The following is a 14488-nucleotide window of genomic DNA, read 5'->3' on the forward strand; positions in this document are numbered from 1 at the left end:
GGCAATCTGTATCTGCATTTCCATGACTGCTGCTCTGGCACTTTTCAGTTTTATAGAGAAAAATGTACATTTTTTGTGGGATAATATAATAGAAAATTAATCACAAGCTAGGTAATTAACATTGCTCTGTGTATCTTGATTCTGGTTATCTCCTTTTAAATTTAATGGCCATTTATTAATTACAATTATTCATTATGTCTTCAGGGCCTACAATTGATTTATCTCCTTTAAAAATGTTGTCGTCATCACTTTGCTCATTGCTGGAACAAAATACTAGTCCCCCACAATTTAAGGAAGGAGGAGTTTATTTTGGCCCACAGTTTGTAGATGTTTCAGTCCATAGGCAGAGCAGCAAGGCAGAGGGACATAATAGAGGAAAAAGTGCTGATATTAGGGAGAACAGGAAGCAGAGAGCAAAGGGAGGAGCTGGGAAGAAAAATAAGCTTTCAGGTCATGCTCCCAGTGACCCACTTCTTCCCAGCAGCATAGAGAACACTTTCTGAGCCCCATCTCAGTCCAGGAAGTTTACATTTGTAATCCCATGGATAAGTTATTGGAACCCCATCAAGTTAATTCCAATCTACCACTTCCAGTGCAATCCACAGCAAGAATAAAGACACTAAAGCTTATTTATAGTTTTGGGGAGCAAAGGAGACCTAAGTCCATCCAGAGTGATGGCTATATAGAACAAAGGCCTTGACCCAGGGCCAAACCCTGGTTTTATTCAGTCATGAAGGAGGGGTGGTTTGAGGGTCAGTGACTGAGAATGGCAGGAAGTAGGTGAGTACTGTGAGCTGGGCTAGGTAGGAGGCCTGCATTTACCTCTGCAATATGCAGAGAAGGATATGCAGAGAATAATCTCCATTATGCAATTGAGATAGTATCTAATGTTTTGGGGTCCAGTGCCTCAGCTCTGATGTTTAATGTTTCAAGCCTCAAGAAGTCATAGACTCTATCTCAAGTCTTGATCCCAGCCAACAGTGCAGAACACTGGCTCTTTGTATCTTGACTGGTTCATATTAAAGAACAGCAGGTGGGGTTTCCAGTTAAACATGCCTGCTGTCTTCAAAGACTACCACCAGCACCTCAGCTAGGCCTATATGCATTGCTTAAAGCAAACTGAAGGGGTAAGGAAAACTGTAAGCCAACTTTGTGCACATCAATATATGGAAATAGGGTCAGGCACAGCCAAAATGGAGAGAAATGCTTTTCTCGCAAGGAGAGTCACCCAGGTGGTCCTCCATACACCAGATCCTACCTCCTAACAGCATGTCAGCTTTAAGCCCCATAATCCAATCACCTTCCAAAAGCCCTACCAATGAGTGCATGAGGCTCTTGGGAGATAGGTACGTATAAATCATAACAAATACAATATCACTGGTCATTGGCTAAGACATAGGTGGAACAGCATCTGTCTTCTGTAGTGTCTAAATATTTAATATTAATTAGCTTTGGAACCTATCATGTTGATGCATAATTATAACATGATTCAAATTATAATTTGTTAGCATTTTAAATAATTGTTTAGGATGTTGTATTAAGGAGCTTTTAAGTACAATTATCTTAGATTATCTTTTCTTGATTTGCCGTAGTGTGTTATCTAGCATGACAGATGCTGTGTTGGCTCGAGTGTTTAAGCATTCAGACCTGGACATCCTGGCTAAAGAAGCATCCATCCCAATTGTCAATGGACTGTCCGATATGTATCATCCTATCCAGATCCTGGCTGATTACCTCACACTCCAGGTTGGCCTATTTCTTTGCCTCACAAAATGAGAAAAATCAACAAATAATACTTGACTAGCAGAAGTGGAACCATTTACTTAAATTGATATTAATGTTCTATTTCCAAATATCACCATAACAAAGAACTATAAATGTGTGCATGCTGCATATCCCAGGGAAAGAAGGCATTGTTAAAAGCATTCTAGGTCTTTCTGCACCAAATCCTGTTCCCAACCCCTGTTAGCCCCTCTCACACATCTCTTGTTCTTTCAATCACTTTGTCTTTTGGTGCCACATTTAACACAATGGATGAATAGGGAATGCTGGAGCATACAGAATGGACAAGCTTTATACAATCTTACATAATCAGAGACGGTGGCTTGGGAATGAGGACCCATGAAGCATGCTTTGAATATTTAAAATGGAAAATTAGTAAAGCTCTTTTAAAACAGGGTCATTTTCTATTATTTTAGTATATTTGTTGTTTAAAAGTTGGGTTAAAATAGGCAAGATTTATAGAGTTAAGGCTCTAATTTGGCCATATGATCCCAAGTCAGGAATTTAAATAACTTTAAAAGAATTATTTTATTTGGTTTGTTGCAGCCAATCTGCATGGTGTTACCAATTGAAATCCTAAAAACCGTGATTACTGTGTCTGTGGATGATTCTAAGGAGGCAGGCATGCTGGTTAGGGCCATCTTGCTCCCCATTTGAATAAACTATACACATGTAAATGTGAGGTTAAAATTCAAAGGAAACTACTCAGAAATGAAAATAAGATCCATGCAAAAAAGAAGCAGTGAGGTCAGATGCCAGTTTGCTGTATGTGTGTGTGGTTTTACACAGACACCAGATAATTCAACACTTCTCCCTAGGGCTTTTTTTTTTTTGCTTTTATAAAAATGTTTATTATGGGTAAGTTCAAACACATATTAAAGGACACAAAGTACAAAAATGAACCTGAATGTACAACTTATAGCTACTACAACAACCACAAACTCATGCCCACTCTTCTAATTCTTCCCCCACATTGGATTATATACAAGCAACTGGCAGCTAAGATGTTATTTCATCCACAAATATTTCAGTAGTTATCTCTAAAGACAACATTTTAAAAACTCCATGTTACCCTGGAACTACAACCACACTTAGAACCTTAACAACGTTTAGTACCACTATTGTCTAGTTAGCGTTCGAGATCTGATCATTTAATACTTTTTTTGAAAAGTTGCTTTAAGCAGTGCTACTCAGGGTCTGGCAGGAAACTACCTAGGAAAGCCAGGGATGGTTCCGGCCCTAGGGCTTTATCATTAGTAAATTATAAATTCAGTCAGGCCAAATGAACTGTTTTATTCTTCACAGTGTCCACTGCAGAGCTTTGTGCAAGGCTTTTATACAGGAGATACTAAAATGGGATTTCAGTAAATAAACAGTAGCTTATCAAAACCATGAGATCTGAATCAAATAAGCCCAATTTAAATTCCAGCTCAACCCTCTAGTATTTCTGTGATCTCCAAATTATTTAGCTTTTCTCTTTTTATCTTATCTTTGTAAATATATAAGTATGTAAAGTGCATGAGACCTACAGACACTTCAAGAACAACAAAACAAATGCCCCTGAGGCCCAGTTTAGTTAAACGTCAATGTGATGGAGGAATAGTTTACAATTATTGTTTTTAAATAATATGTTACAAATAGACTTGAATCCCACTAAGTCTGCTCAATCTCATTACTCCCACTAAACAAAGACATGATTGTCCTGCTATTTGTGTTTATAATTCCCAGACATGTGTTTACACTTTATACACAGCTATACCCATGAGCAACCAACAATATTGTTGGACATGGTTTTCAATTTTTTGTATAAATGGAAACATGCTCAGGGTCACTATGCCAGGTCCCGGGTGAATTGTTTTCCCCCTTTCTTAAATCAAAGAATGAAAGATCCTTAAAAGTAGTGATGTTTGTCTCCCTTGTTTCAGTTATATCTCTAGGGCCAAGGATGTCGTCTGGACATTGATGGTGGTCATTGTTGAAACAAATTGAAGTTGAGATTTGAAATGTGTGAAAATCTGAGTCTCTGTAAAGGGTCATATGATGTCTTGGTTTGAGAGATTAGAAGACCTTACTATTGTTTATGACTGTGCATTCGTGTTATTGAATTCTTCTGCACTATGCAAAAACTTTAATAGTTTATTCATTCCAGCATGGCATTAAAATTGAGATCAAGGCCATTTACTTTAATCCTAATAATTGTTGCACAAGAGTGGCTTTATTTCTGGATTTAATCTCCTTTATCCCTTGTCTTTTAGGAACACTATGGCTCTCTCAAAGGTCTTACCCTCAGCTGGATAGGGGATGGGAACAATATCCTTCACTCCATCATGATGAGTGCAGCAAAATTCGGCATGCATCTTCAGGTAGCTACTCCGAAGGTATGCAAACTTTCTGCCTTAAAAATGAACTCCATGCCTGGCAAGTACAAGGTCCTGAGTTCGATTTCTAGTACCACCAAAAAAAAAAAAAATGAATGCCAGTTGAAGTCAGATGCAATTACCCAGTGAAAACAAAACACTTTTCCATTCAAGGATAACATAAGCAAGGCCACAGAAGTTAGCTTACATTATCAGACCTACTATTAAATAGCTTTCTGGGCTCTTAAGTCCAGAAACTCCAATTCCCTATCTCTACAATAAGCAGTAGATTTGGCTGATGCTTTGCATTCCTAGTCTGTGATGAAAGCATGTCTGCTTTCCCTTGGAATGTCCAGATACTGTTCATTATGATGACTGGCATCCTTATGTATTACAACCACAGATGCTGAAAAAGCACTAAAATCAAAATGACATAGATTCTCAGTGTATGGAATGATGCTGTCATTCTTTTTATACTGCAATTTGGTCAACAAAATGTCAATCCAGAGGAACCGGGGAGATGGCTCAGTGGAATAAGTGCTTCCCTGGGAAGCACAAGGGCCTGAGTTCAATCCCCATGCCGCAAAAAAAAAAAAAAAACAAAGTCAATCCAATGTCAAGGTGAAGGGGCCTCTATACCAGTTTAGTGTTTCAAACTACAACTCCAATGCTCATTTGAATTTTAAATCTGAATCCCACGTAGCTATGCAGATGACCCCTTCCTACTTCCTCCTCTGATGCTATCCTGTTCTAAGTATGGAAAGCCTAACCTCTTTCACAGGGCCCATTTAGCCCTTTTAATACACAAGAAAATGTGTATGCCTCTAAAGAGAAGATCTGGAGGGCAGGGCTGTGATTCAGAGGTAAAGTACTTGCCTAGTATTCACCAGGATGGAGGCCTCAGGTTTAATCCCCAGCGCAACAAAAAAACAAAACAAACAAAAATGAGAACTAAGAGGTTCAAGGATAGAGGTGGAAGGAGACATGATTTTAATCATATATATGTTTGTGTGATTTTTAATCTCTTAAATATAAACATCTAATCTATATAATAACAAATAAATAAATATAAGAACTACTCTTACTAATATAAGAACTAGCAAGAGAAGTCCCTTTCAAGATAAATGGGACCCATACAGAATAAATAAGGTTTTTAGAAAATTAAAAGTAACATTTCAAGAGGCTCAAAGAAAAACCAGCTCTAAGAAGTCCCCACAGAATTCTTTAAATATCCCATCTCTACTGACTTTTTTCTCCATTGTGTTTTTTACCTACTAATTTTCTGTCAGGAGTTGTTTGAAAGGAAATTTCCCCCAAACAGCAACTCTTTCCAAAGCAGTCTTGATTTGTGATAAAAAGCAGAATTGACCTTTTCATTGGGAGATGACAATAATTCTCAGTTATTGTGCATCCTGTGTCTCTCACCAAGCATGTATTTGCACTTATCTGATTTGAGAACCTAAGGCACCCTGAAGTGGATATAAGTGGCTTAAAAATCCTTCTCTACTTTTGCTTCCTGAGCTTGAGATGTTTATTTACCAACCACTGGAAACAGGAATTATGCAATGTGAATGAATGACTGGATTTCTTTAATAGGAAATAGTTGCTTGAGTCTCACGTCATTTTGCATCCCTCTCCTCTTATCAGTGTAAGCCAGGCTCCTGACAAGGAGGCTCCCAATGGGGATTTGTGTAGGAGAGATTTACTTCTAAGGGAGATCTGTAGGGAATAAGGAGAATAGGACCAGGGAAGGAAGGAATCCTAATAAGGCTGTTGTCTCAGTTACTTTTCTCTCATTGCTGAGACAAATACCCAACACTCAAAATGAAGGAAGGAAAGGTTTATTTAGCTCACAATAACTGGAGGTTTCAGTCCATACTCAGCTGGCTCCAAGGCAGAGCAGCACATGGCAGAGAGCAACCTTTCATGGGTGTCAGCAAAGAGCAGAGTACAAAGACAGGGGCAGCAGCTCGGGCAGCTAGGAAGCCTCTCTTCCCACCTTACATTGTAATGCAAATTACCTGCCCCAGGGCAGGTGCAGCATCCACACCCACAATAATCAATCACAAACACCAGAAGCCACCCATGACTGCATGAGGCTTTGGGGAGACACTTAGACACAAACCATAACAGCTACCATTTACAGTGACCAAACATCCTGGTTTCTCTAAGCCTGGAGAATTTCTGGAGACAAAAGGGCTTTTGCTGCTAAAATTGAGGAAATCCTAGCAGTGATCTGGTCACCCTAGTGCCATGTCTGACCCCCACCCACAGAAAGTAGCTTCCCATACATGAACCCTAGAGTGTAAATTATGACCAAGAGATGTCCCAACCTAGGGTGAGGACGGTAGGCTTTCATCCTTCTGAACCAGTCATTCATCAAAGGCAGCAGGGGAGCTGGAGTGATATGTTTCCTGGCACTTTGGGCAGGCAAAGCAACCTAGTAGCCAGAGCGCTGTCTTCTTAAGAGCAGCACAGTGCTATGTATCAAAAGCATACTAAAATTGGGGGAGTGAGCAAAAGGTTTAGAAAAGGATCCCCTGAGGGCATCTGGGTTAGCGCACCAGTGTTATCTGCTGTATACTGCAAAATAAAATAAGACAATATTAAGTACTTTTTCCTGGTGTTCTTGCTCAACCACTTTGGGTGAATGTATTCTGCTCCCTTATTTTTGTAGGGTGGCCAAAACAAATTACCACAAACTGGGTGTCATAAAATAACAGAAAAATTTTTTTCACAGTTTTGAAGACTAAAAGTCTGAAAATAGGTGTTGGCAGGGCCAGATTCTGTTATTTGGTTTGTGACCACATCACACAAACTTCTGCCTCTCTCATCTTCCCTCGGCGCCCATGTGTGTCTCTCTGTCTAAACACCCATCTTATGAGGATACACATGATACTACTTATAGGCCCACCCTAATCCAGTAGGACCTCATCTTAACTAACTGTATCTGCAGAGACCCACTTTTCCAAACATTGTCTCATTCTGGGGTTCTCTGTGGACATGAATTATATTCTTTCTTCCTTCTTTCTTTTTTCTCTGTTCCTCTCTCCCTCCCTCCCTCCCTCCCTCCCTCACTCCCTCCTTTTCTTCCTTTTTCTTCTTTCTTTCTTTCTTTCTTCTTTCTTTCTTTCTTTCTTCTTTCTTTTTCTTTCTTTCTTCTTGGTGCTGATGATAGAAATAAAGACCTCATGTATGCTAGGCAAAGACTCCACTACTGAACTATCCTCTTAGCACAAAGGTATGAAGCCTTGAGGCCAGTATTCAACAAAGTGTACCTACCACAGAAGAAATGGTAGGCATATAAAATATCATGTACTTGGAGCCCTCCTATTAATGTACATTTTATTGGCAGAGAAAAATTACTACCACAATAGGTAATGTTCCTCTTCTACTCAGTGTGAACTGAAATAACAGGTCAGATCTGACATGATTACAGTGGATTTCTTCACTTTATTAGAAGGATGAGCATATTCTTACTACAAATCTAGCTTTAGAAAGGCTGTGGATTAATGTAAACTATTATTGCATTTGTTTTCTGCAGACAAAACATACATTAGCAACAATTGTTCTCTGGTATAAGATGCTTTTGAAAAGTGCTTTATCCTGTTGAAAAAATATATGATTTAAACATTTTATTTCATGTCAAAGATGTGTTATTAACATCAAAGAGAAAAATTCCAGCAGTGCTAGGTAATTTTAGTACTGTTCTTATGCAGAAACTCATTTAAATGATAAAGAGTACTAAAACCCAGTTAAATCTCGGTAGGTGTAAGAGTTTAAAAAATCTTCTGGAAAGTGTGATAATACAAAAGTCAGTCTATCAATTTTAAGTCTTCAGTTGTTAGCAGACCTATTTCCTTTAAAGATAAAACTAGGGAATTTATTGTAAATTTAAGAAACACTGAAAAGTTTCTGAGGTTGTAACTAATCCAATTCTCCATTCTTCAGCCACAAGTTACAAGCTCAAGAAAAAATAATTTTATCTATGATTACAAAATTGCCCCATAAACTATCAGCAGTAATGATTTTACCATTGTTCTAAGTGAATATTTAGACCAAACAGGATTCGCTAAACCCCTTGTTCATCTGGTTTCAAGATTTATGTAAAGGCCAGTGAGTGATTTAGTACTGAAAGCTGAGATGTGAATAAAGAATTCTTCTCTGTATTCTAAATCATGGTCCAGTACATGCAAGGTTGGGTGCTTTTCTAATTTCCAAATCTCTCTCATGGTTCTCTAAGTACTTATTGATTCCTTCTCAAAAAGTGATTAGACTTAGAGAGGATAAAGCCTGCTGTTCAAAGGGAAGGCTAAATTTTCAGGGCAGGAGGCATATGGTGCAATATGCAAGTCCCTTCATTTATATTTACCAGTATTACTGTTGGCAATGTTAGTTACTAAATTAGCAAGCCTTTATTAGTACACTTTCCCTAGACCCTAAGAAGACAAGGCTCTAGAATTCATGCTCACTTGATGATGGTAAAGCTATGTAAAAGGTCTGCAATCATCATCAACATCTGAGTAGGGTTTTTTTTTGTAATAGGAAAACTATGGTACTCAATGATGTATAAATAAAATGCAATGACAGATGAATAAACCTGGGCATGTCTGTCATAGTTTGGGTTTACTGGATGGCAGAATTAGAGAGCTTAGCATGCAGGATGCACAAGATGCTTATTGTAGCGTGACCTTAAAATCAACAGCTATAAGAAGGAAATGAAGGAAGCAGCAGTGGCCAAAGAGAGAGGCTGAGCTACTCTGTGGGAGCAACATCAGTTTTGGCCGACCTTATGGAATACTCTGGAGTTGAGATGGCATGTGAAGCTGCCCAGAGTGGGCACAATGGGTCAGGTTTTTGTGTCCTCCTGTCAATCACTCAATGAATGCAGGGCCATGGTAGGGTGTTTGACCTTGAACAAGGCAGTTGTCTGCAGCCAAGGCAGTACCCAGAGGAGTCTGACAGCTAAAGGCCATCTTCTGGCAGCACCCCAGCAGCTAGCAGGAGTAAAAGCTTAATTCATGATTATTCATAAAGGAGAATCTGAGGGAAATATTACAGCACTCACCACAATGCCCCATTGAAAATTTATAAAAATCACTGCATAATAAATGCTAAGAATTTGGAAAAATGAGAAAGCTAGAGGAAGGTGAGCATAATTATGATGTTTAAAGTGACAATATTTCCATATGGAGGTTCTGGAGGTGAGGCTGGGCTGGAGTTTTGAGGAGCTGACAAATTCTGATGAAGATACCCAAGAGGGGACAAAGAGGAAGGTGTATTCAAGGATGAAAGACTGCGATGGCAGAAAAGGGCAAGATGTGTACAGGAGTGACAAAAAGACAGGCTTTCCCGCTGCAAGATGTTGAGAAGAATTAAAAGAGACAGAAGCAGGGGATATAGGCAGGGAGTCTTGATGGTATTAATCAGCTTTGATTTAAGAAACAAGTAGTAAACATGGAGGGTGTCAGAGAAAATGGTTCCCGCTATTTGGTATAGAATAGATTGGAGAATGCAGAGAGGCTGCCCACAGAGGCTTGGAATAGCTTGGGTAGGTTTAGCTACTCCAGACTGTCCCCTCACCTCAGCCTAAGATGAGCAAGCAAAGGACATGGGATGAGAAAGGTGTGCTTGAATGAACCTGAAACTGAGTGCCTCTACATTTTGTGCTCTAAGTATCTTTTTGCCTCATTAAACCATTCTGAACAAATATTTACTCTTAGCAAAAAGTGTACTGTTGTGTGAATGCCATTTCAAAGGCATTCATTCATTTGCAAGGTCCCTGCAGGAAAAGGAAGTATATATGGGGCACCTGTTAGAATTTAGCTGGGTGGTAAGGGAGAGGTTTGGTTTTGTTTTATTATTTTTTTTCAGGTGGGGTCATTCTGAGACCTGAAAACATTATGTGCATAGAATGGGTGGAAGAAAACATTCCAGACAAAAACAGTATTTGGAAAGGCTCAGATAAAAATGCATTAGACTGTGCAGTTGGTTATGTACATAATCCTCTTAAACTATTAGGGGCACAAGAAGAAGGGTTTACAAGAGCTAGAAAGCACCATATTCTATGTTTTTTACTGAAGAGGACAGACATAACCAAAGAAAGATGTGGCAATTAGTTGCCTTCTTTAAATTCCAAAGGCTATTATGAAAGTTTGAAATTCCAGATATAAAAACTGTATTTCAATGAACATAGATGGGCTACCTCTAAATAAAAGGAAGAAGAGAGGGAGCTATTCTCAAAAATAGCATACATTTAAGAAAACATGTATGATACAATGACCCAAATAACAATTGAATTCTTCCTTTTGCAGGGTTATGAGCCGGATCCTAGCATAACCAAGTTAGCTGAGCAGTATGCCACAGAGGTATGCTCCTTATATGTAAAGCTATAATTGCCTCTCTTTGATCCATGAAGTGGTTTAACTATCATGCTTTTTATGCTAGAATGGTACCAAGCTGTCATTGATGAATGATCCATTAGAAGCGGCAAAAGGAGCTAACGTATTAATTACAGACACATGGATAAGCATGGGACAAGAAGAGGAGAAGAAAATGCGGCTCCAGGCTTTCCAAGGTTACCAGATTACTATGAAGGTACAAATTGCTGTCTCTCTGAAGACTCATTAATTCCAATCATAAAGGCCAGAACCATCTAATCCCTTCCTTATTCACTTAAGGGAGAGCAAACTGTCCTTTCATTGCTATAAAAGATCTATCGTAACTGCAGGAGTTTCTCTCCTCCCAAAGATTGTCTGTGTCCTTTTGGAAAGATACTTTTGTGCTGGACAAAGGAATTTAAAACTCAGGCATCAGTCATTCTTTTCCCTCTTATAGCAGTAGAGGTATTAGGATGGTTTGTAAACACTGGGTTACTTGTGACGCATGCATGTTCTTATTTCTCCCCTACAGCTGGCTCCGACACTAAGCTCTGTCGGCTAGTCCTGCTTGTATTTTCAAAGGACCACTCTGTCCAATTTACTTTTTTCAACCTCCTCCGGGGGCATTCCCAAAGGACTCTCATTCAACCTGAGGCCTAATAAATCCAGACCAGTTTGTCTCAATGTCAAGCAGGCTTAGAATCAGTTGGAGATGTTACCATGTAGCTGGCTGTCCCCTTGCTATGGGTTCTCATGAAATCTAATTCCACATGAGCCCTGGAAATTTGTATCTACTTAGTTCCCAGACCATGCAGGGCTCTGCTCCTGCTCCTGGGCCACACATTGGAGTTTTGTCAGCAGAACAACTCATCTGCTTTGGTGGAGAAAGTGATTAAGCAAGAAAGTGATTAAGCAAGTACAATACATATTTTATTAATAAAGTGATACATACAAACTCCTTGCTATTATATTTCAAATGGGATGACAGCTTGAAAAATAAGAAGTGAAAGTATATCTCCTACCTTCTTTTTTTTCTTTGTTTCTTTTCTTTTTTTTTAATTTTAGAGAAGGGTCTACAGGGTGTTCAGGGTCTGACTACTAGATTGGACTCATAGTGATTCACCTGTTTATAGCCTCCCACAAGCTGAGATTACAGGTGCACACCACCACGCCCAGTCTCTCTCCTACCCTCTTAACCAGTACTACTACTGGAGGTAGCCATTGCTTAACGATTTGATGTATCTCTTTGCAGACCTCTTCTGTCCATTCACATGTGCATACCCATATGTCTGTATGGGTATACCGTTGCCCATTTTCCACAACTACAATTTTACACATATTATTCTGACTTTTTTCCATTTAACAAATTTCAGATTCCTTTGTCCACTCATTTACATATTTTTCATTCTTTGTAGTAGTTGCCTAAGACTCCAAAGTATGATAGATCATGATATACCTTTGCATAATGTTCCTATAAATTAATCTATTTCCAAAAGTTCCAGTTGCAAACAGTGCTGCAATGAGCACTGCATACATTTTTATTTGTGTAAGGATTGCTGGAGAATAATCCCTAAAGGAAAACTTGGGGGTGATGCGGAACATACTTTTAAACTACAGGACATGCTACTAAATTGACTGTCAAAAGGAACAAACAGTTTATACTCCCACAGTGCACTATTATATTCTTTATACATTTTCTCTTCTTAGTTGTTATATCTATTTTTAAATTTTGTAAATCTGAAGAAAAAAATTGGCATATTGTGTTTTTTAAAAATGTGCATCCTCTTAGTTACTAATGAAGGTCATTTCCATTTTTCTATAAATTGTAATCCTATCCTTCAGTCATTTTTTTCTTGCCTCTTCATCCTTAGGAGTCTTTTCATATATTATGGTTAATCTTCTGCTATTGTAACTTGCAAATATTTTCATGGAGCTATTTTAAATAATCTATGGTTTACATTATACTTACCTTGGTTAATGCTAGAAATTTTACTGGCGCTGGTACTGTGAGTGGAACAACAGTCACTTCCCTGATATATGACATGCATAAATGCTATTTTTTTCCATGTCATTTTGCTAGTATTTTAGAGACACAGAATGTTCTGAACTTAGAGGTAGGTTGAAAGAACAACCAGTTTTTAGTATAAAGGCAGTAATTTTCATACAACAAAGTATGAGGGAATGTCATTATGAATCTGTAAGGAAACAATGGAAATGGAAGGGAAAATGCAACTTTTCGGGAAGAAAAGACTGTTGAAGAAAATTGAGACAGTACATTTGCATTAAGACGGAAAGGCCTAGTAAATAGTGCTCATAATGCTGTTTAATGCACTCCTAACTCAGTGCTTTTTGAAAATTGTTTTAATTAGTAACAAAGTATGCTTCATATGCTAAAACTCAGAACTTGGAAATAAGCTCAATGTATAATACTATCACATCAGAGCAACATTTTTATGTATTTGGGTACAATTGATGAGTTTTACTATTAACTATATATTATAATGGTATTGTTATTTATTGAAATACTTAATATCCCACTAGATAGAATATCAGAAAGCTGAATTAATGATTTAATGTGGAATGATGTGTCCTAAATAAAAATTTTACTATACAATTTCATAAACTGAAAGAATTATATATACTTTCCCTTGGTGCCTTGAGCTAAACATTTTACTCTGCCCATTTATCTCTCCCTTTGCATTGCTTTCTAATGCCAGACCATATGTGTTTTCAAATATCGAAGGAGACAAACTGACTACTGCATACAATAACAAAAACATGGTTTATCCCCACCTCTTTAGACTGCTAAAGTTGCTGCCTCTGACTGGACATTTTTACACTGCTTACCCAGAAAAGCTGAAGAAGTGGATGATGAGGTGTTTTATTCTCCGCGATCACTAGTATTTCCAGAGGCAGAGAACAGAAAGTGGACAATCATGGTAAGCAAGAAATAGGGAATGGAAAGATAGGGAAGGTTGTGCGGATCCAACTGCTCCTTTGTCCTTTCTGCAAAATAATAAGCAACCAAGATTATTCGACTACAATACTCACTCACCTGTTTTGGTCCAGGAAATTCAAAATAGATCATTATTGTTCATTAGCATTAGTAGTATTTTAATGGAGTAAAACTGATCCCCTTCCAAATAAACCTACTTTAATAAAAATTCTTAGTCCCCTTAATTAGCCTGAACTAGGGCCACCCTTGTTTGCCAACTATTATTAGGTATATTATTCTTATTTAGAATATCTTTGTGTTACTAGAAGACCCTACTTACTGAACTCAGTTCATTTCAGCAGCCACACTTTGAATACCTACTCTGTACTTGATACTCTTTCAAGCACTAGAGATTTTTTTTAAAACATTTTATTTATTTATTGTGTGTGTATGTGTGTACGTGGCCAGCTCAGCCCACCAGGGGGCGCGGCTGGCTGGCATGTGGTGCTGGGGGATCGAACCGTGGTCCCTGTGCTTTGCCAAGCTTGTTCCAAGTAGGTGCTTTAGACCACTGAGCCATCTCACCAGCCCATGCACTAGAGATTTTTGAAAAAGAAATTAAAAACATGGGGTGACAGCACATGCCTCTAGTCATAGCACTCTTGGAGGCTGGTGCGAAAGGACAAGCTTGGGCTCAGACTGCATAATTTACAGATATATAACATTTTCAAGTAGGATCACACCTTAGAGATAATCTGGACTATACTGCTATTTTATAGGCACAGAAATTAGTTTCAGACTGCTCATTTAGAATGGTTTTTAGGCTCACTCAGCACTGTTGTGATATATTTAGGGAGGATAATCTTAAGGGACAACACTTACTTATTGTCCTAGAACAATAAACTACCTTATCCAATATAGTAGCCTCTAGGTACCTATGAATATTTAAGTTTCAAACCAAATTGGTAGGACAGTTTCAATAATTAACACATTGCATACATTCTTCCTAGTGGTTAATTGCTGTACAAGATGCG

At 38.3% G+C, this 14488-nt stretch overlaps 1 protein-coding gene across 1 annotated transcript in view; it reads left to right on the forward strand.

Annotated features, from left to right (window-relative positions):
- The window catches only part of Otc (ornithine carbamoyltransferase), a 77538-nt gene that overhangs the window by 58754 nt on the left and 4296 nt on the right, over positions 1-14488 (forward strand). Inside the window, exons 5-9 of the mRNA XM_004645906.2 lie at positions 1593-1746; positions 4038-4160; positions 10454-10507; positions 10587-10736; positions 13321-13458. Of these exons, the coding sequence (XP_004645963.1) occupies positions 1593-1746; positions 4038-4160; positions 10454-10507; positions 10587-10736; positions 13321-13458 (619 nt within the window). The remainder of the gene's footprint in view (positions 1-1592; positions 1747-4037; positions 4161-10453; positions 10508-10586; positions 10737-13320; positions 13459-14488) is intronic.

The sequence above is a fragment of the Octodon degus genome, unplaced genomic scaffold, assembly GCF_000260255.1.
Source record: "Octodon degus isolate 3935 unplaced genomic scaffold, OctDeg1.0 scaffold00243, whole genome shotgun sequence".
Lineage (NCBI taxonomy): Eukaryota > Metazoa > Chordata > Mammalia > Rodentia > Octodontidae > Octodon > Octodon degus.